Source organism: Camelus bactrianus, chromosome 7, assembly GCF_048773025.1.
Source record: "Camelus bactrianus isolate YW-2024 breed Bactrian camel chromosome 7, ASM4877302v1, whole genome shotgun sequence".
Classification (NCBI taxonomy): domain Eukaryota; kingdom Metazoa; phylum Chordata; class Mammalia; order Artiodactyla; family Camelidae; genus Camelus; species Camelus bactrianus.
In genome coordinates, this window is record NC_133545.1 from 43,659,522 (window position 1) to 43,683,205 (window position 23,684).

At 37.3% G+C, this 23,684-nt stretch overlaps 1 protein-coding gene across 6 annotated transcripts in view; it reads left to right on the forward strand.

Moving 5' to 3' along the window:
• SKAP2 (src kinase associated phosphoprotein 2) overlaps nucleotides 1-22,353 on the forward strand; it is a 291,337-nt gene extending 268,984 nt beyond the window's left edge. For 3 of the 6 annotated variants that reach the window (XM_074367326.1, XM_045505657.2, XM_074367325.1), the window contains 4 exons: nucleotides 991-1,068; nucleotides 6,558-6,670; nucleotides 19,454-19,555; nucleotides 19,979-22,353. In XM_074367326.1, the coding sequence (XP_074223427.1) occupies nucleotides 991-1,068; nucleotides 6,558-6,670; nucleotides 19,454-19,546 (284 nt within the window). In that variant the 3' untranslated portion in view covers nucleotides 19,547-19,555; nucleotides 19,979-22,353. Of the gene's footprint in view, nucleotides 1-990; nucleotides 1,069-6,557; nucleotides 6,671-19,453; nucleotides 19,556-19,913 lie in introns of all 6 variants that reach the window. The other 3 variants (XM_045505658.2, XM_045505659.2, XM_010968648.3) reach the window with 3 other exon arrangements.
• Nucleotides 22,354-23,684: the final 1,331 nt, after the last annotated feature.

Consider the following 23,684-nt stretch of genomic DNA (forward strand, 5'->3'; position numbering starts at 1 on the left):
AAACATTTCTTTGATGTAAAAGAATTAAATAGTCCACTGACTCTGTTTAAAACTCTTCTCATTTAATCTTATCATTTTTCTTCCTGTAACTTGGGGAAGGAATGCGATGGGAGGGTGTGGACATAATATAGGTCAGGCACTGAATGTATACAGGATAAAGAACTTGGACTTTGTAATCACAAACCTCAGTTTGAAAAGCAAACATCGGAAGCTTCTTTGCCTTTCTGAGTCCCATTTTCTTGTCTGTGACATGAATATTTAGAAATGATTTACCTATGAAATCTCTCAACCAGTTACTAACCAGGCCCGACCCTGCTTAGCTTCCAGGATCAGACAAGATCGGGCACGTCCAGGGTGGTGTGGCTGTAGACTATCTGTGAAATCTCAACATCTGCTCTAGTGTCTGACACACTGTAGGTCCTCAGTATAATCTTAGGGGAATTATCCTGAAGGGCGGAAACCCTAGTGTTCTCCTGTGGTGATCAAGAGAGAAACATGGAGTATCTGATACTGAATAAATGACATAGGTTAACTGTATTTTATATCACATATTTTTTCTTTGCTGTGTTGATGTTTTCAGGACCATGATTTGGTCTGTGCCATGGTGTAATGTGGTCAATTCGTATAATGCTGGGTGTCACTCTGCTGGATTTTTAGGGCTTTTCTTTAAGGTTTTAGGTTTTTCCCGGATGATTTAAGGTTGTTCCAGATGAGTTTCTCTAAGTATTTGAAACAAAATATGTGCTACATTCGTACTGTCTTAAGTGTCATCACACCAACTGGTAAGGTGGTTATTTGGAAATAACTAGAGGTTTATTATTTCAGCTTTAGATTATTGAAGAAGGAATGTGAATGTTGAGTGGTTTCATTCTTTGAAAAGGAACATTTATGTGTTATAAACTTGTAGTTCTGCTCTCACGATGCGGTGAGCACTGCATTGTTCTCCCTGAGGAAAGCCTTCACTGTACCGTCTATGTTGTTTATTTACAGAAGAGGAAGAGGATGGGGCTCCAGTGAAAGTGGAGGCACAAAGGAAGATGAGTCAGGACAGTGTTCATCACACCACAGGTAATGAGTTGCACAGCTTTCTGGGGAAGCTTCTTTTGATTTTGTTCACTTTCCTATTTGTCACCCTTTTATTGCTTTAAAAACGTGTACAAAGCTCCCTGAAGTTGGCTTCTTGGGTCTGGATATCTTATGGCTGATAAGCTGCTTAGTCCCATTTAGGATGCATGAAAAACCACTTGAGGAGGATTTATAAAGTAAGCCAATTTATACAAGGTATTCCTTCCTGAATTACTTTGTAATGACTCAATTAGCTTTCATTTCTGCACAAAGGAGATTTAGTTGCATAAATTAGCTTATCATCATTGAGGAAGTGTCACTGCTAAAGGACAGTTTATAGATACAACATGCAGTTGCTGTCAAACCTATAAGAATGTAATATAGACATCTGTGTATACTTTGTGCTTGAGCAGAACAGACTTCTGCCATTCAGAGACTAACAGGGGACAACAAGTTGCCCAGGGGACTGGCAATGTAGACATCTCTGAAAAGGTCAACTTGACACAGGCTCTGACAATCGACCCACAGCTCTGTCTTCTTTGATAAAAATCAGATAAACTTAAGACCGCTAATTGATCTGCAGCCTGTTTAAATGTTGGCCATGCATATCTTCATTGCATATGATTAACACAGAAAGCAAATGAATTGGGTAAGAAATGCCAGAGTCCAGTGACAGCCGCTTAAAAATTGGAAAAGGACACCGGTGGCCTAGAAGGCTAGGAAGGATATTCCTTTTATCCATTTCCACTTGGCACATGGCCCCAGGTACTAATTGTGACCGAGACTAGAAAAATAACTACACATGCTCTGGACAGAATCACATGATACAGGCAACTTTCCTTGCTGGTTGTTATTTCCAAATAGCAGGAGATAAACCATATCTGTAGTGCAAGCATGAGGTTAGTTTTGATAAACCAGCAATTATTTTACACGGAAAGAAGCAAAGGGCTGCCTGCTTATCAGGACTTTACACCTCTTCGTAGCCACATGTCCGCTGGGGCAAGGTCTGCCACATCATCCCGTGTCCTGCAGGGAGCTGTAGTTGGGGGGTCACCTCCCCTCTCTGATATGTCCATACATCACTCTTTCAAGCTGTCAGGGGCAGGGTGGACAAGAAGTGTGTGTTCAGGAAGTAGCTTTCCCGAGTCCTTCCTACTGAGATGTGTGGAAAGGAAGCAGAGGCCTGATTTCCGGACCTGGACAGGAAAGCAGGAGCAGGTTTTGGTTTGCTTTTTTTCAGAAAGGAAGTGAGGACGAAGTCATTAGATGCAAGGACCCTGGTCCTGCAAAATGCAGCCCTGAATACCAAGGCCGAGGGAAACCTCGAGGATGACGGGCAATAGCACTCTAAGTATATATGGCTGCTTGTATATCATAAGGCTGCTGCCAAAAGCATTGTCATTTTCCTTTTTTAAATTTGAGCACAGGTGTGGAAGGCCAACACATACAGATATTCTTTCCACAAGTATAAGTATTTTGGCTTAAAGCAATTGTGTTTTTCAAAAGCCCTTTTAAAGTAACTCTCTCCCAAATTTTTGTCTTTGAGGGAAGGAAGAAAAAAAAAATTAGTCTTTCCTCAAAGGAATGCAATAAGAAGACCTAGCTTTTCATGCAATAGCTATAAAACACTGCAATAATTCTTATCTTTAGTGACATGAAATTCTTTTCAAGCAACAGTTTTAATGCTTTTGCATAGCAGTGACCTTTGCTCTCCCCGGGCTGTCAAAGATGTAACACTAGAAGTTTGTTTGCTGTGCAGGGCAGTGAGTTGACAAGGGTATTACTATCTTGCTGAGCATCACATGACGTGAACTTCTAACCTTCCTCAAGAATGTTCTTTATTTTTCACATTGACTGATTTTACTAAAAAAAAAAAAAAAAAAAAAAAAAAAAATTCAGACTACTCTAACGTAAAATATGTAAGCAAAAACAAAATCAGTCTTGTAGCTCTTGCAAGTTCTTTCATGTTCAAGCTTCTATAGCTTGCATATATTTATTACATATAAAATAAAGATTCCATTTGATTTTTTTGAACATTGTACAATATGTTTGCCTTTCTAAAACAGTTTCTAAACCTTTAGCCCTACTTAAGGAGAGATTCTCCATTATCTTATTGTATGTTTCATCCATTGTCATGGTGTTTTAAAAATCTTTTCATTTTTGCCAAAGTATCTCCAGTGTTTAGCTTATATTTTCATAACAGTTCTGTTGCTATTGCCCAATGATCTGTTTTTGTGTGTTTAACTTATAGGAGCAAGTACATTGTTTAAATCCTTCACAAGCTGGCTAATTTAAAATGTTATTTTTTTCCCCTTTCTTTACCCTTTTAACCATTTATGTCTCACAGGATGAAAAACAGTGAGGTGATTTTTTTTTTGATAATTTTGAAAGCATAGATCATGATTGAATAGGATTGAATAGGAAAATTAATTCATGTAAAGACAACTAAACAGATTTAATTTGTATTCAGCATGTAAGCTTATCTGTGGTTTATAATGTTATGCTCCATCCCATTTATTTTGTTATTGTTGTTTTTAAAAAACACACTTCACATGGATTATTGTTCAGTGTATAGGTGAACAGTGTTAACTTTTATAAACCCACTGTGCTTTTAAGGCTACACTGATGTGTAATTTTTTGTGTACGTCTAGCCACACTTAAAATTTAGAAAAGTAAACCAGAGGAGCTTGTTGCTCTCTAAGGAACGAGATAATTCTTAATTTTTATGTCTAGAATTCATAGTAAGAATTTTAACATTACTTTCCTGAGGAGGCTGAGGCTAAGAAACATGTACTGCCAGGTTTTCTCCCCAGTTACGATTCTTCTACATCATAACTAGTATTGCTTGCTGAAATAGAATAGGAAATTGTATGTACATGTAGTCATGTGACATAAACAACTTACTGTTCTTTAACAGAGCTCACATATGGGACACAGAAATGAGGTTGGTCTTTGGGTAACATCATCATCAAGATTGCAGGAAGCACAGTAGAAAATGCATCTTGTTCCCAGGACTGCCAGATCGCGAGCTCTGTTGCCTCTTTACAGCAGCGAGATTTAATGAAATGCCCAGGATGCACATCTAGGGAGAGATGCATCTTGCACACGGTGGGGGTCTCTCTTCCCCTCCTGTGCTCCTGTAACTCCCATTAGTGTTAATGGGAGTTTCGCCAAGCGCAACAAGGGGAAGAGAGACGCCAAAGTGATAAGGATTATGTGTTAGAAATCACCGTACACTTTTCTTTTCCTTCCTTCTTCCCCCCACCTCTTGAAAATCTACTGAATGAAAAACTGTTGTGAAAAAGGAAAGAGCAGGCAGCAGGCTGAACAGCTGAAGAACCCACTGGGACGCTCTAGCTAAGCCACAACTTCTCCAGTTTTTAGTCCAGATTTTGTTTCTTCAACCTTTTGGGATCAAGCCTAAAGCTGAGCTGCACAGGGAACACAGGCGCCTCGACTGGGGAAACCAGCTATTTAGATCCTTTTACCTCCTTGCCAGTGACTGTGGGGGAGGGCCTCGCATGTAAAATGATGTCATCCTCTCTTTGCTCTAATTCCTTGACTTTTAAACTGACACTGACGGACTGCACAGGGCGCAACATTTGACCCAGTTAGCAGTTGATTTAATCTGACGAGAATGTTTCAACTTCTAAATCTCTATTTGTCTAAATAAGTGGTTTTTAAAGGAAATCAGTCACTTTATTATTAAGTAATTTTTTTCTTAAAAAAAAATTTGACAATGTTTGGAGTGATCTGTCCAGCCAGAGTGCCCTCTAGTGTCCATTCATAGAATTTACATAATATATGCTTTGGGGGGAAAATGTAATGAAGGGTGGCCAGGAGCATTGTTAGTTCTTGGTTGGATTCCCAGGCTTGTGTACATCCCTGCTGACATCAGTGATGAGTGCTCAAATGCTGAAGTGGAGAAGTCAATAAGGTGTCTATCTCTCTGTACCCCTCCCTCCCTTTCTTCCCTCTTTCCCTCCCCTCTTCTTCCCTCCCCCTCTCTTTTGTTTTGATTCTTAGAAAACAAAAAAAGAACTTAATAGGAGGATTTTGCTAGGTTGTATATTCTAGTCCCTATTTGTTTTCTTAAAAGCATAACTGAAACATAGCATCTTACTTCCTAAATATTCAGACTCTGTATTATTCAGATTTTCTTTTTGGCTTTAAAAATGGTCTCAGGTATTAAAGAGAATTTTAAAAATTTCTCATAAACATAACACTTGGCATAAATCACAAATGGTGTGTCGTGTCATAAGACGCACACCCTCATGACGCGCTAATGTGACTGGTCTTGCTGGAATTGCCCAGGAGCCTGCTGTTTGAGAGCCATATAACAAAACTAAGATGACAACCCTGATCCAGAATGTGTCTCCACAGTTATTCCCTCAGAATTCAAAGATGACATTCCAATGATGGAAGTTGTCAGCACGTGTACGTTCTGCCTGGTTAGTGAATACACGGACATCTTATTGATATTACTCGCATTCTTTTTGCGTGAACTCATCAAAACTCAATTATCATGAAATTAAAAACAGGAAACAGTTCTCAGTGTAACAAAAGCATCCAGTGTATTTAACTCTGTGCTGTGTTTCAGGAGACCCACATTGCATAAGTGACAAAGCATTTATTACCCGGTTTATTGTGGTATTACCAAGTGGAGAGCGCTAAATAATCAATCAGTTAATGGTCTGGATGGCAGTTTGAGCACATCGCATCCATTGTGCTTATGCTGTTAGAAGGATGAGCTGATAACGCCAGTGGCTGTTGCATGTTTATTCAGAGCCTAAGGTCCTAAACTAGGGACGACAGAAATCTTGAAAAATGCAGCTTCAGCACCGGCAATTTCAAAGTTGCTAAAATATTTTAGAAATAACTTTGAGAGGTTTTGGGGACAAAAGTCCCCAAAGAACTGGAAACATCCTCTTGATAACTTTCATTTTATTCTCTAGTCAGCCTTTGGTTTCAGAAATTTAAAAAAAAATTTTGTTTGTTTGTTTCCTTGTTTGGTTATGTTTGTACCTCAGCTCCTTTCTCCTTATTGTTTTTATGCCAGGTCCCAAATGCTGTGTGGTGCTTATTTCAGAACGTGTTGATCACGTCTGGTGGATATTGCTCGTGAGGCAGGGTGGCTGATTCATCTTCAGAACATGTTGCTAATGGGCTTAGGTTTGTTCTATAAAATAAATGGGAAGTGACTTTTAGGTGCAGATTTGAAGGAACATGTTGCAATTACAAGTTGTAGGTGAAAACAAGAAAGGGAGAGGAAAAAGGAAACATTCGAAATCGGATCTTTTTGAAAATGGTCCTTAATTAGACGACAGCAAGAAGTAGGATTCTTGTGGGGATGTAATAAAATGTGCTTTGACTGAGGACAGGATTTTTTGTAGGCTCTTTTGGAGTGGCCCTTTCATGTCTGTTGGTTCGTTTTTAAATGAGGGCCCATTACCTGAAAGCTCTCACTCATGTTTTCTCTTTCTTCTTCCTAGGAGATAAAAGCACCGATTATGCTAATTTTTACCAGGGTCTGTGGGACTGCACAGGAGCTCTTTCTGATGAGCTGTCATTTAAACGTGGTGATGTGATTTACATTCTTAGCAAGGTAAGCAGATACCCCAAAATGACAACGGTAAAGGATGAATACAAAACTAGACTTCACTGCATTTGGCTTTACAACACTGGGGAAAAATGCCAATTGGAATTCTTTTAGGTCCTTGTTAACAATTGGGAGTTCACAATAATTAATTATTTTGTCAAGTGAAATATAATCAAATTTTAAACACAATCAGATAACAGGATTCAACTTAACAGTGTGTTTACCTATCACTTCAGCCTTTGGCTCATATCCACACACGGCCTTCTCCAGAAACAATATACTTATGTGAAAGTTAACATTGTAAGGTATTAGGTTATTTATTATGTTTTTCTTTCCTCTTCCTTTTTATTCTTCTGTGTGCTTATTCTGATTTTGTCTGCCATTCACTACTGGAAACACTGTGTTTATAGAACAAGTTTTTCATCTTTATGTAAATACATCGGGTGTTCCGACAATTTAAAAGCAATACTTTTCTATTCAGACAGGTTTAGGTAATTTTTTTTTAATGTACTTGTATTTGTAAACATAATAGCAAAGTATATTGCCATGAACTCATCCTTGTGTATATATATATATAAAAAAAAAATCCTCGTCTCTGCCTCTTAAGATACTGGATTATTCAAAATCATTCTGTCCTTAAATCTAAAAGTCAAGCTCCTTAGTTGATTACACTTATGATGATGTGTGTGGCTCCTTTCAATTTTCATGTTTTAACTTTCCCTCTCGTAATATGGGGATTAAAAGATACCTCCCTCCATCTACTTCATGAGGCTCCTTTAGAAACAGATGATATATGGAAACTATGTAAATATAAGTAGAGAAATGTTACATAAATCATCAGTCTAGGAGTTTAATGTGCTTTGTTGATTGGAGAAATATTTTGGACTTTGCAGAAAGATAATCTGACTTTCAAGATACACAAGGGAACTTGGAAATAAAGTTATTTATTGAATTCAAACACTAGTTGGCTGGTGCATGAAATCACACACGGAGAATCACAGAACATTTGAGTGAGAGATCTTGGGGATCATCTGTCTGTCCTTGGTTCTACAGATAAGGGAACTTGCATCGAGAAAGTGCCAGAGCCAGTACTTAACCAGGCGTCTCAACTCCCAACCAGGGCTTTCCGCTCTGTTTTTTCTTGTGCTTATATGTGCCTTCCTTCCTCATCTCCTCTCTTCTCCCCTCTCCCCCTCCCTCCCTCCTTTCTTTCCTTCCTTCCTTCCGTTTAATTTGAAGCCATCTCAAAGTACCTGCAATGTGTGAGGGCCCATTCTGGGCACCAGGAATCCAAAAGAAGTGAGATATAAGCATTTGAAGATTATTAGAGAAAAACAGTAAGTTGAGCCAGCTGTGATCATTGCTAGCTGAGGTGCCCAAGGCTAAGACCTGTCCCCTATTTCTCTCACTCCTCTGCTCCTAGTACGGGATTTTTTTTTTTTTTTTTAAGAAAGATGCTTTCAGTCCTTGGAGGCTATAAATAGCCATATCACAACTCTCGGATTAAGCCTATTACAGAGCATTCAACAGCCCTGTGTTAAGACAGCAGCTTTTTGAGTTAGTTACTTAATATAGAAAGCAAACTGATTAGTTTCAGTTCTTGACAAGAAACTTTCTTGGAATCATTCCTAAAATTTAACTTAGCTCACAGTTTGTTTCACCAATTTAGCTGTATAAAATTAAATTATGTGTAAAATTGCATATAAAAGTAAAAGGTTGATTAGCTTTCACTTGGAATTTCAGACAGTAGGGATAAATGGCATGTAGCCATTATATTCCTGTGGTAAAATATGAAACTTACAAAGCCCGTGTGGACCGGTTCTTGAAGCCTTCTTTATGAATCAAGTTTTCTTGTTGCTGAAAGCGTCAGAGGACCAGCATCCGGGACAGACTGTGAAGTAAGCAGCCTTCCTATAGGCATGTCTCGTTTCTACCATTGCCTCAGAAAATCCTTTTCTATTAACATGAAAGGTACAATCATATGTGTGTACCCTATTTCTAGGATTCTGGGGGAGGTCATCCCTATTCTCCCAAACCTGTTTTGTGGAGATTGTCATTTTGTATGTGAAGCCTGTCGTAGAGCTAAGGGTGGTGGTCCAACCCATAGGAAGAATATCCTCCCACACCTAAAATTTCTAAATGCCGTTATTTGGGTATGGGCTGACCCAAAATACTTCCTTTGTCAGCCTTTCACAAGACTTAAAGTCCCACTGCCAGCATTTCACGAGAGGCCTTCTAGAGATGGGCATTTTATCTGAAGTTCATTTTGGGTTTTGAAAGAAGAGACAAGACTTTGTTAGCTAGCACATTATCACCACTGGCTGGATGATTAAATACTCATATTTACCCAGCTGCAGGCCTAGCAGAATCAACCAAGTTGATCTTGGTGAAGGTGAAAGAAAGGACACTTAGTTTTCCCTTGATGGAATTTGGACAACTTCTGGGCTATTGATAGGCATCTTGGCTATTTGTTGTCAGGTTGCTTTGGTTTCAGGGCATATTTGTGAAGACTCTTAACTTCCCCACTTCGCATCAGGCAAGTTCAGATAGGAACCTCTGGTTACTCTAATAATTTTATATTCGCTTGGTCTTCCAGTTTTTATCAAAACTTTGGCAAACATAGACCATAAGGTAATATAAGTTTATTCAATATGCGAATGATGCAGCAATTTGAATTCTGGGCATTATTATAAATAAGTACAGAAATTACTAGCAACGTTAGGTGCTTAGAAATTTGTTTACTCTTTCTCAGAGTTATATTTAGATTTCATGGTGATGGAATGAAATTTTACCATTTAAATTTATTTTTTACACCATCTAGTGGCTCAGAATGAGTGGTGCAGGTAATTGCAGCTAATGTGCACAATCAAAATGATGTCATAAATCCAACTTTAAATCTAGCTATGGGTTATTACTTTCCTATCTTATGTCAATACAGTGTAAGCATTAATCATGCAAATTCTTTTCATCATTCTGAATTAAATGTAAAAATTGTATACTTAAGGAAGAATGCATTTTAAGGAGTCTAACAGTATTTATAGAGACATAAAAAATCTGTACTTGGAAAAAAAATCGTGCCACGACTTCTCTAATAAATAACACCATTTAAAAGGTTTTAAAGAAATACAGCTTGCTTTTTATAATTAACTGATCTATAGTTTGCAGTGTTTAATTATCATTGGTTGATTTGACTTACCTTCTAGAAGGTTGTCAGTTGTGAAGAGAATCTTTTTTAAAAAGGCAACACAAGATAGTTTAGGAAAATATGCATTCTTTCAGTATCAATAAACATTTAGACAAATCAAAAAACAAAATGGCATGCATTATAATAAAGAGTATTTTAATTTTGTAAATATAATGATAAAACGATTTAGCTAGTTTGACAAGTAGGCTGTCTTTATTAAAATTCACTACAGAAATATGGTTTGATTTTAAAATTCAGTCTTCTGTTTCTGTTTTTGCAAGGGAGCCTTGATGGGGTGTCAGCTGTGCTCAGTCAGCCTGGGGGTGATTTATTTACTTTAAGCCTCTTTTGAGAGTTATACAAATCTTAGCTTTTCTTTTTTAGTTTTTAGTGAAAAGCAAATGTTACAATAAACAACGAAGAGAAGGCAGATACCCTGCCCTCCCCCCTTCCCTTTTTAACATTTTCCAATTAGCAGCTGTCATGTGAGCCCTGTCGGAGCTAGCCCCTCCTTCAAAATATCCGGCATTTTCTTAATTTTAACCTTTGAACCTTCCAAATAATAAATCTAAATACTCCTTGCCTAAAAACACAAGCCCATAACTTCTTGCTTACAGGTCTTTTCATATAACATTGCTGCTGTTTTTTTATATATTAAAATAAAATACTTTGTATATTTCAGTAGTTCTGTGAAGATTTAGAAATCTTTTTTCCTTTCCTAAAAAAAAAAAAAAAGGAGGACATTTATAGGGATGGATGAAGGTGGAAAATGTAATTTTTATGACAGCTGCATTGTTAGTGAAGTTATTCTGAAGCACAAAGCCTAGTTTCAGATTTATTTCTTGGGGGAAAATCATATTTGAGGTTGAAAATCTTTTATTATTTATTATTATTATTTTTTAAATAATAATGTTTAATAATAATGTTTAAAATCATGCTAAATTCTTTTTCTGGTTTGCATTTCAATTTTATTATCACCTTAAACAGGACATAATATCATAGTTAATAGTATTTTCCAAGAGCTGGGTTTATGAAATTTTATCATTTTCATAGCAGGATCCAGGTTATATAGCTATCGGGGTATTCCATCGCCCCACATTCCTCTTTGGTTATGTTACTCTGTTTGCTGTTCTGGATTTACATCGTCTATTAGTTTATCTTTCAATCTGTACTCATCAGTAAATGGCTAACCGCATTCCTATTCTTACTTTTAAGGCAATAAATTATTTTTAGAGACTTACTGACAGAAGAGCTATGCTTCAGCAGGAAAGAGGCATGCTGCTTTGTCTGCTATTAACAGAAAAATAAGAGAGTTAAGAATCCTGGAATGTTTCATCTGGTCTAGGACACGTGCGACTTGGGCTTTGCAGCTTTTTGAGACTTTTTTTATTAAGTCAAAAACAGTAAATATAGGTTGACTGTGTTCACTAATATACAATAAAAGGGCATTTTTTAGTATGTGTTGGTTGGAATTTCAAGCATTGCCTCCCTTTATATCTGTTTGTGACTTTCCCTGGTGACTGATGAATTTTAATTGTCACTAACCATTTGCTTCTTATTGGTGAAAATATAAAGAAACTTTTACTAGGGATTTTTTGGCTTCAGACCTACCAGAAAAATAAAATAAAATGTAAGTCCTGCCGAACTCCACTAGCAGAGGGAAATGGAGTTACTTTTTGGCTCTCTTAGCTTTTCCTTTGTGACCCTCTGACCCTGTGTGCCGCAAATAGCAAACCCACCTGCTGAAGAGTAACTGGGACATCTCAATGTAGGACATAACACTGGTGACACTAAACTTGTTCCCAAAATGTTATCCTATCTTACAGCCTTTCGGGAGGGAGGAGGAGGAGTATTTGGGTCTGATGGCATGTAGTTTCTGTGCTGTCAGCGTGGGGTCTTGTGGTGTGGGGCACAGCGAAGCGTGGTAGGCAGACCTGCTTAGCGCGCGCGCCTCTCTGGTCGTGATAAGCGGCTTGTGTCAGACGTTCCCGTTCCTCTCGCGGATCTCCTCTTGTTTCCTCCTTGCAGACAACATGCCCGGGTACTTCCCTATTTTCTCTTATGTAAAATGGAGGGAGCTTTCCAGGAAAATGTTGGCAGATGAAGGGGGAAGGTGCTTGCAGGAGGCAGGCGGTCAGGCCGGGCCCCTGCAATGGCTTGAGAGGTGGAAGGGAAACCAGAAAGCAGTGTCGGAGAGACAGGGTGCGCAGAGGTGGCAGTGGAGGGGCTGCTAGGGTTTAATTCCGCATGGAATAAGCAAAGGTTTGCTGGAAGCACAACAAAACAACCTTAAAGGAAAGGACCATGTTGGTAATTAAAAAAAAAATCTTAAGTTGAAAAATCCATAATTTCTTATACCCTTCTGCTCCCCACTCCCCACTCCAAAATCAAAAGCCCCCTCAATGCATATATGGCCCACTCTCACTCTTTTGAGATGTCTCCCTCCTTATCCCTTTAGAGGTCAGATTCCCTTTGGAACAGCTCGTAATAATCAGGTTGCCTTATAGTGCACTCCAAAATCCTCTAGTTTTTTGGTTGCCCTGGTATTTTGCTACACCAATCAGCAGGAAGGGAGTGGGAGGGAACAAAAAAGTATTTATTGCATACATACAGCATCCTGTTCTAGGCACTCAATATGCTTGCACTCCTTTGATTCATAAGATAACCCTATGAAGGATATGGTGTTATCATTTTGCAGATGAGGAGACTGATGCCCAGTAAGCTTAATATGTAAATCACGTGAGGATGCCAGCTAGTAAATGCCTTCTCTGGGAATCAATGCAGATCTGACCCTGAAGCCTTTTCTCTTTCCACTTTGCTACACCTAAGTGGGCCATGACTACAGTTATTCCTTTCTCTCTCTCAACCCTGAACGCCTTGAGGTAGACACTGTGTCTTAAGTATTTTTGTGTCCTCAGTACCTAATGTTACGGTGGAAAGACATTTAATATATGTTTATGAAAATACAGTTAAAAATGGGAAATAACCCTGAACTTCTTAAAAGAATTTAAAATGATAGAATCGTAGAGTTAGGGAAAACTGAGTGGTAGCCCTTCACTTTATAGGTGAGAAAATCTTGAGGCTGCACATAATTGGGGAAAAAGAAATAAAAGGCTAATGGAAAAAAGGACTGCCTCTGTGGAGACCTTAAAAGACAGTGGAGTTCCTGCACTTGAACTTCCAGCTCGGCCCTAAGCTTCTTGGCAGCCAAACTGAAAAAGGGAGTGACAAGGAGCTAATAATTCCTTTTAATCATAAAGGAAGGCTCTTGGCTTTTCCCAGCACTAGCCACTTAAAAAAATAAAATAAAATTCTCACATGAATTTCTAGCATCTTCACTGATTATCTGACCTCAACAACTCTGTATATTAAGAACAACAGTGGCATATATTACCCTCAACAACAACAAAAATTTTATAGTAAATATAACAGTAAATTTCATAGAGGTAATTCTGTGAGGGTCTAAAAGTATAATAATAATTAGGCTTACTGATTTATGTTAAGTATGTAACTGGATTATTGTGGAGTCTCAAAGAGTCATATCAATATAAACAACAAAATCATCCCTAGAACTTGGGGATTGCCCAAGGTCACATACATCATGAGTAACAAGCTGGGATGAGAATGTGGATCTTCTGAGAAAATAATCACAAGAGTAAGAAGAAGAAGAAGCTGAAAAACCAAAGATTTTCCCTTAGACCTGCCTGTTTCTGCCTTTGCAGGATTCTGTCTTAACCTCTTCAGTATTTACAACAAATTCAACCGAAGTCATTTCTTTGAAGAACTGGGATTCTTTGGGCCCAGTTCTGCAGGGAGCAGGTTTCTTTCTTTCTGAAAGTGGGGTCCTGAATTTGGGGTCTTTAGACAAGGTATGCTGTATAACACATTGGAAAACCTGATTGACAACTGCCAGCCACAAGTAGGAACAACACACTTGAGATTACGAAGCTACACACATACTTCAGAGGAAACGTTTGTTTAATCATTACTAAAATTCTTCAAGGGAGTCTAGTATACACAAAGAAAAGGTATTCCAATTGGAAATTACACTTCTTAAGGAAACAGTTAGGATAGTCAACTGATGCATCATCCAAAACGAAGCGAGAGTATGTTCCCTCATCCGGTACGTGTTTATTGAACCTCTTGACGCCTTCTGGAGCGTGGTCTTGCAGATTAAGTGTAAGTCGTCGCCCTCATCTCAGTGAGTCTGTGCTTCATTTTAGTTGAAGGGACAAAACTAAACTACATCATATCCAATGAGGAAAAAACGCTCAGTTTGAAACGGGAGCTGTAAGTATGGGTTAGATAATTCAGACAAAAATTCATAAAAGGTGGGTAACTTGAATCAAGTCTTAGTTGCTGGTTAGGATTTGAATGAGGGAGGGGTGACATCCTCTGGGGAGGGAGGACCAGGTACAGAGGCAGGGGTGAGTGCAGCTTGGAAGCCTGGGCAGCGTGGACCAGAGCAGCAAGAGGAGGATGTGGCTCGCCGGGTGGGAAGAAACCAAGCAGAGGAGTTTGTAGTCAGTGCACTGGGGGAGCAAGTATAAGTTCATGAGCAGCCGGATAAATTGACATGGGAAGTCTCTGGGAAGAACAGAGAGGCAGAGCTGATGATGCAATAATCCAGGGTGAGGCGATGAAGGCCTGAACTAGAGCAGCGACAGAACAGTTAACAGAGTCGCGTATTGGCTGGTGAAACACACTGCGTACCACAGCCCTCCTCTACTGAGCATGATTTGATCTTTCTTTGCTTAGCCGTATCTGAATCTTCAGTCTGAATATCAGTTTTCACTTTGTGGCACTATAATGTTGACTGTGTAGAAATTTGAACTAAATGTGTCTTGACTCTGTACCATAAACTAAAATTTGTCATGGGAATTAAGTTCTTACAATCACCTTCCTTATTTGTCCCTTGTCTCTCATGCTTTAAAAATGGAGTGTGCAGTGCACAGAGGAAAAAAATAGTAATTCTCCAAATTAGAATAACTCAAAGACATACCTGCACAGTAAATTCTAAAGTAATGAGGTTGATTTGCATAAGCTGTTAAGAGATTTAAGGCCTTAAAGCAGCTTCCAGAATGGTGGTGTTCAAACATCATGGAGGACCTCAGGACCTTAGGAATTGTTAGTGTCCATTTCCTCATTTAACAGTTCAGGAGACTAAGATTCAAGCAGTTAACATGTAGGTAATAATGGTAAAACACTGAGGTTGTCAAGTTCCTTTAAGAGCAACTGCATTTTAAGAGAAACTTTGAAATGATGGATGTATGAGAAATGATTCTTATAAAGTTTCAGATTGGAGATAGTAAGAAAGAAGAGATTGACGAGGTAGCCTTGAAGAAAGTATTTCCATATTTTAAATTGTTACCTAGTTTCCATACTACTACAGTGTTTATGAACAATTTGAAAAATTGAAAATATCACAGTGAATAGTTGGGAAACAATGGTAAAGTCCACTGGTCCTGAAACTCAATGCAGTTTATATTTTGTGAATAAAATTACCTTTATTTCTGCACAAGGCTTTGAAGCACAGATATATGTTTGAAGAAAGGAATTATAGACTTTTAACCTTTCTAACACCTGTTGCCTTCAGAAAGATTGGTAAGTACTTTCTGAAAGGGGTGGTACACCACAAAATCTTATTAATGTTTCAAATTTCTGTTAAGGCAGCATTCTTTTACCATATGGTTTGTAGAAAGTGGATAAACATACTTAAGAAATGAGAATCATGGTGCTGCAAAGGATTTAAGTAAATATTGGGGCCTTATTTAAGTGTAAAATAATACCCTGGCAGAGAGAGAAGATTTAGTTAATGAGTAAACATGGACATATGTTTGCTATTGTGTTGGATAAAGTCTCTGTTTCACTTTATCAAAACGAGTCCATTTTTCCTGCCTTATTACATAATCACTTTAATTTATTGCTTAATAATGATTAATTGAGGCCTAAAACTTTAACTACAAAATAAATAAAAACTATTTTAATGATATGAAAGTTGAAAACAGAGGAGTTAAATCACAGCTGTTCGGTGCTGCTTTACGATCGTTTTCTCAAATTATTGGACAAGTTTGGCTTTTTGCTTCTCTGACTGCCACATTACATTTTGCCTTGAAGCCATCCATTTTGCAGATATTGAATTTCTTCTGAGTACTATTTTTATGCAGTAAGCACCACTACACCTCTGGATCTTGATAGCATTACTACGGGAGGAGAAAGAAGCTTTGTGTTAGTAATTACCTAACATTGTCAGAAGCTGACTGCAGGCCTCTTTCTAGTGATAACAGAATAACCGCATAATGTAGCTTTATAGCGCATGATTAATAGAAAATAATTACACGTCCTACAAAGGGATGCAATATTTCTTATAAATTGACTAGAATGGTTTCCTGTAGATTAAAGGACTCTTCATTATTTTATCAGTCCTCCTGAAGTACAGTCACTTGCCTGTGTTAGCATTTCAGTTGCAGTTAAGAGCCGCAGAGGGTGAAGGATACCAGATGGCAGACCTTCTTGTACCTGAGATCTCGTGTGCCATCGAGATGACATGATGCTTCCTAACCTTTCAGAGATTTAGGAGGCAGCCTGGTATGGTTGTGTCTCTTTCTTTTTTGTTTATTAGCAAGATAAGGTTGGAGGGTGGTTTTTTTTCTAATGACCCACCTGTGACTTTTAGACCAGTACTGCAATTAGTATATGGACAGCAAGACGACACTGTATGGATTGCATTATTTTCCACTGTAAGTAACATATCATTCATGATCACACTTGTCCGGGCAGCAAACAGGGAAGGCAAAGAAAGGCAGATTTTCTTCCTCCAAAGGAAACCTTGAATGCTATTGTATGTTCAGGCTGAAGTTTAGAACACTGTGCTCCAAGAAGCATCTTCAGTCCAATTTATAGGCTACAAATGGTTTAATTGGGATTCATGTCGCTCAGGAGGCTCATAGAGAGGATGGTAATGATAAAAGTAAAAGCTTCTGTGTCTGCAGTCTTGCCGACATACTCTAACGGCCGCAGTGTAAATCCATTAATTTGCCTACTGGATTTTTACCTCACTGTATTTTATCTTACCTCTTAATTCCGCACAGGAGTGCTGTAAGGAGTTCTTTACAAATGTAAAGTAATAAACATTGTGGGATTTTTTTATTTTTACTCTTTTCTGATTTAAACCTGTGATATTTTAGAGTACTTTTATGAGGTATGTATTTCATATGCTTTTCAATTATTTTAAATTAATTAAGTGAAGCATTTCAGATGATTTTAATCTAAAACTTAATTTTTTCCTAGAATGTTACTTTTAAGGGATTTGTTTACGGCTGAATAAACTCCTCTGCTATTTGCTACTGTACATTCTGTCTAATGAATCTTATCAGTTACTGTCATGCAAAATCCTATCATGTGTGAAGTATGTCAGTGGTTCTTTGTTGAAGCTATTTGCTGGAAATCAGTTTCTTAAATTTGGACGTGAGTGAGATTTTTGAGAACGGTAATATGATCTTAATTGAGAGTACAGATTATAATCAAAGCAGAATATTATAAAGTAATATGAATTTTCTGGTTTGTAATTTGAATCTAAACATTGAAACTCAGATGGCAGGCTGTTCTCTGAAAGCAGGTGTGAGTCAGGCTATGCCTTCTCTCTGAATGTGTTCTGTTTCTGTTTCTACCCTGTAGGGGGCTAGTTCCTTTACTCCTTCCAAATAATCAGTTGAAAAAAAAAAGTCTTAGATTGTCATTGGGTAAGAGCTTTCACACCAAGGCTTACTCTGTTAACTATCCGTTTTGAAATCTTACACTGTAGGCCTTTGGCCTGTGCAAGGTAAAATACATTTGTTTTGTTAAGCATTTAGACTTTAATTGTATTCATTGCCTTAAAAATTGAAAAGGGCAGTTTTATTAGGTACCTGTTAGGATATAATGGTTGCTAATCATAGCTCTCAGTATTTTCTTCTGATAAATATAATTCTACATAGACTATAGTCATCATCATTGCGTTCTGGGCATCAGACTGTTTTCATTGTTTAAAGAGTTTTGTCCGTTAAGTTCACACTCTCGGTGAACTTTTCAACTTAAAAGCTTGAGTCCACCGCCTCATAAGCCAGAGCTGTGCCCTCATTAGAATTAGGACTTCTCCCTCTTTTCCTTCTATCTTTTTCTTACTTTATTGTAAGTAATTCACCTGATCCATCACTTTGTTAAAAAAGCACTTACAGATTTTAATCCTATAATCTCTCTGTTGATAGACTACACATCGGTACACACATGGGAATGTGGCTACATTTGTATGGAAGAATTGTATAATTTTCCTTTTGGGTGGTCAATAGCATAGTTAGTAATCAATACAAATGTTAAGTCTGTGCTGGTCTTAACATCCCCTCCCCACATGTAACTCTATGCATATGCACATTTATCTATGACTCAGATGTTGGAAATCATAGCCTATTGAATTACTTTGAGGATTGATTTTAAAAATTTATCTTATATGAAAAATTAAATTTGGGTCCTACAATGCTTTTTCAGAGGATTGCTTTTGGAAGATATTATTCTTGAAACTTGTAATTCATTTTACTTTGTTTGTATCTCACTAAACATAAATAAATTTGCGATAAAAATACATTAGTCAGTCTGGCAGACAAATGAGACCGGTTCCTCTGTTCACGATGCCTAGAGCAGTGGTATGTCTGTCCGTGGAGGCAAAGGGAAGAAAAGGAGGCCCAGGTTTATCTCACACTGCAATGTAGACGCAAAAGTGACTCATCAATCACTCTGTTTTACAGACAGATTAATATTTTGCCTTTATAACTTGAGGTACTTTTATTTCCTATTGATCTTCCCCTGTAAGGGTGAATCTAATACCACCTTTGAATTCCTTCTACTCATCCTTTATCTAATGTAGTTCGTGATCAATATGAGGAACAATAAATACCTATGGAGCTTAAAAGGAGCCCCTTTGTGAATTATTTTGGAAAGTCAATTCTGGGATGTATTTTTTAGTGTTGCCTTATTCTGTAATTTATTTGTTTAAATGTCTATACTCATACATTAGGTTTTCCCATGAAGGGGCATACCTCTACATTCCAAATAATTTTTCATTGTATGAGTTTAACTAGGAATTAAGTAGTTAATTGTAGACAAAATCATTCTATCCTTGCTAGATGATAAGCTCCTTGAAGGCAAAGATCGTAACCTAAGGATCCTGGCTCTGATTTTGTAGCCTCTAGCGCTGGTGTTTGCATATAGAAAGGTGTCCCCCAGGCTGTGTGTGTGTGTGTGTATGTATGTGTGTGAGAGAGAGAGAGAGGGAAAGGGGCCCAGGGAGCTGACTTCCTTATGCAGTTTCATTTGCCAGGTTCTTATCCTAAGTGACTGTTTCTGTGTTCTACACCATGAAATAAACAGGCTTTGTCTTATACGTTAATTTAAATCTTTGCCTAACAGCATTTTTAAAGTGTCCAGAAACAAAAAAAGATTAAAATGTTTCAATTTGCATCTCAAGCTCTTATAACTTTATAAAAAGAAATAACATTTCTGAGAAGTTGCATACAAACGACATTGTACTTACACCAGTCTAAAGGTTAATATTGCATATTGTTTTCAATTAGGAATACAATAGATATGGCTGGTGGGTAGGAGAAATGAAGGGAGCCATTGGCTTGGTGCCGAAAGCCTACATAATGGAGATGTATGATATTTGAGAGTCCTGGGTAAGTACATTTTAATCCAATATTCTGTAATAGCTCATATGTTCTCTTGGTCTCTGCGTTGTGAGTCTTTGCCTTCTTAAAAGTCTTTGTAGTTTTCTGATAACACAAAGGTTATGCTCCCAAATCATCTTCTTTAAAGTAAAAAATGGTTTAGTTTTAAAAATAACTTCATAGAATTTACTTTGGAAATAAATAGATTTATTTAGAGAAAGTCCCTTTGATAATAACCAGCTGTTTTCCCAAACCTCCTCCTCTTTAGTAAAACCGCTTTTATGGCCTTTCTGAGGAGGTGAATTGACAAAATGTTGAGTAAACAATCGTTGTTTTTCCTTGGCTAAAAATGTAATTTTTTTCTAAGCAGGGAAAAATCAACATTTTGACTGAATCAAAAATTAAAATGCAGCTTTCCTTGTCTGCTTGCAGAAAAGGAAGTTTCCTCTGCTGGTCTGCAAATGCTTGGATTGAGAATCATCATGAAAGCAGGAGTGACAGCTCATAACCTTTCTTTGTTGTGTTGAACATCATTTGCCTTTTGACTGTTTTATGCATTCATTATAATATTCCTCTGATGTGAAATTAAATGAAGGATATTAATGTAAATTAGATGCAAGCAATAAAGGTATACCTGTTGCTGTTTTGCAAAGAAATCATCATAGTTTTTAATCTACTGATTTGATTTGTATGAAGAATTCAGCACTATTTTATATGTATTATACAGTCGTTGCTCCTTCTGGTATGAGTTGTAATTTCTCCTAATACAAGATGTCAATTATTTTTTAGACAGTAACATGTAATTTCATAAAAATTTCAAGTGAATGTATCATGCAGGTTTTTGGTAGATGCTGTCTAAAGAATGTAGCTTTGTTAAAACTTTGCAGATGCGTTATCTTAATATTAATTTTCCCACAATAGTAACACGTCTTCATGACAGAATTTTTACTGATTGGTGAATTCACTTTATGTTAAATGTGGTCACAAGAAAGAAAGATGATAGAATTGCAAGTGGGAGTATGCCATCACCTTCTGCTATACAGGTGCAGACCAGAACCACAGTTTGTGCAAAGCCCTTTACCATGTAACAAATACCCTGCTTACGTAAAGGGCTTGCCACTGTTTTCTACCATAGTTTTCTTTAAATTTAATAAAATAAAAAAATTACGAGAGGCCTCATTCTGCCACTAATACAATGGCGTAAAGAATCTCAATGGATTCTTGAAGTCAGAAGGCATAACCGAGCAGTCTCCTACCCTGCCTGATCATTAGTGTGCTATTAAAGTCCCACTGTAAAACAGTGCAACTCCAGCTTTGAGCCTCCTCTGCACTTTTCACAGCAATGAAAAGAGAAGGAAGGCTCAGAGAGGATAGTGTAGAAATCACAGGGAAAACATGTACCAAAATGTGAGAGGATGGGTAGCGTTAGCCTGACACTGGAGGCATGCACTGTACTGCCAGAGTGAAATGTGTGGAGTTATATTATTACTTTTTCATGTCTGTTTGAAATCAAAGGTATTTTCAGTGCCTACCAGTATACGTACCAGTGTAGCCTTAATATATATCAAAATATACTGCTGATTGGATAATTGTTTGGAGTAGATATAATCTGATAATACTGAATCATTGATTTGAAGGTACTACATTTGTTGATCTTTTCAGATCCTTGCTTTAGAAGTAAAGATTCTAATCATGCAAATGAGCTGATAATATTTAAAAACCTCCATTATTTAATAAAAACTATCTCCAAGCAGTATTTCAGAGTTTATATTTTACTGTTATCCCCTCCATACTAACTATGATCATCTGATTTCAAATGTAAAAAAAATACTAATTTTAGAGATTGTGGGTAAATTCTACTTTATATAAATTAGACATTGTCAAGTTAAAGCTTTCAGAAATTAATTTGTGCACTTGTTAATCTTTTCCTAATATAGAGCTTTTGCAACAGATTGCAATCATCTTGGCAAAAATGAGACGACCGGAGATGAAGTTCATGGATTGATTTTCAAAGCTTGAGAGATTGAAAAGCAAAAGTTGTTGTGGGTTCCACTGAAAACGTAGGCTTCCTTGTTAACGTGCTTCTGGTCTAAGTGAAGATTTTAGTCCTGGGCCAGTAGATGGCAGCAGCTTTTCATTGCATGGGGTCCACTTGGAACCCCTCCCCCACTCAGGCAAACCCAGAACGCAAAGCATTTAGAAGATTTTTGCCTCCTTTTACAGTTAATCCAGGAGAGGGAGTCCTTTGCCAACTGATGCCAGGTAGTGTCTTTGAATGGTGACAATACAGGAAAAAAGTGTTAACTTCTGTCCAGATCTCCTCTGGCCTTTGTTCTTTTTTTTAACTTGAATTATAGCTGGGAGATGAGAAAGGAAACAAACAATTTAAAATTAGCATGACAAGAATGACACTCGGTACTTGCAACTCTTGATTACTTTATGTTCATTTGGTGAAATCATTTGTACACTAGAAGGGAGAAAGTTTTCTTTACACCCTTGACAATATATCACACGGTCTTCAAGATCATAATAATATCATTAATGTGAATTTAAACAACATGGCTTGTTAGAAAATATGCTAATTGCTATGTTCTCATTATGTTTGCTTAGCTTTTATTTGTTTTTCTATGAACAGTTAGAGAGCTAATTTTTTTCAAAGGTGATTGTAAGTCATATTTTACATAGCATTTTGCTTGATTATTTGCTCCGTACTGAATTTGTACTCTGTTGCCATTAGATCTTACAATAATGTTCCACTCTGCAAATTTTTAAGGTTCAAATAAAGTTTAATTGTTTGCAAACTGTTATGATGCTAATAATTCAACAGCCTGCTGTGTTACTAATGAAATTACTTTGTTATGATTAATTTGGAAAATAGTGTGTTGATTGTAGTAATTAAGCACAACAAGGTGAAGTAAATGATTCTAATGCCATCTGGCCTCCAAAGTGAATGAAGAAATGAAATAGGGCTGTCATCTGAATTTATTCAAAGAAGTAAGGATAATACAAATTACTTTCATTGCTGTAGGATTTACACTTAACCACAGCTCACTCCAGTCTATTTTTGCCACTTTATTGTGTATGACACTTTTCTTTTATGAAAAAGAATGTTGTCTAGCCTAGCAACTGTTTTGAATACTTTATATTATTTTAAGTAGATTATTTTTATCTTGTACTAATTTAATTACAGATAATTACATAAAGTATTATGGGATCATAGAAAACCACTTTTCAGCCATCTGTAGGTGAAATCTACATGTGGAGATTTTTTGCTATTAGTGTTGAATATAGCCTTTCTCAAAGAGTAGAGATTCCATTCAGTTGCTTTTAAATGTTTCCAGTCAGGACTCTCTCATGGTTCTTATGATTCCTACTTTTCCTATAATTTCTCCAGTCTAACCTATTGCTGCTCATTTCACAGACACTGGTACCCAGGGTCATGACTAACAACAGAACAGAGAGCAGGGTATATATCAGAGATCCAGATGTGCAGTTCAGCCACTATAAGGAAACTTACCCTGACATACATGTAGTTTAAAATCTTAAGCTTCCTCAGTGAGACTGAGTGAAGCATTGTGTGAATTCTGAATCAAGCACAGTGCTGGTACATTTCAGATTAATTGATTGTATTTCAGTTGTTGAATGGAATTATAGACACAGACTGGATGGAGGTCACTTTTGCTTCTCTTGAGTTCAACAGACTGAAAACTATTGAAAAGCAATCCAATGGTAAAGAAGGAGGTGGTGGACATTAAAGCATGATCATACTGTAGAAAACTTGGATTCACTCAGAGATTGAAGGAATGTAATTAATATATAACAGAAAAACATTTGTTAAAATGGCCGGTTTGTTAGTCAAATCCTGAGTATTTTGAAATTCAGAGAAACGAGGAAGCAGTATATTATTTAAATATCTTTCTACAGACTTCATCTACACTTAAGCAGTTAAGCAGTTGATCCTCTGGATTGGGAACAAGGAATTCCGGACATCCTTAGCTTCAGCCAACATTACCATCCACTGCTGTGCAGCTGAATTTTTCTAGACTATATGTTGGAAGCTCTAAGAGTGTAACATTTTGCTTGTGATGAGGCAAATCCTTACAAAATTATTTGTAACTTTGTAACATGGACTGACATT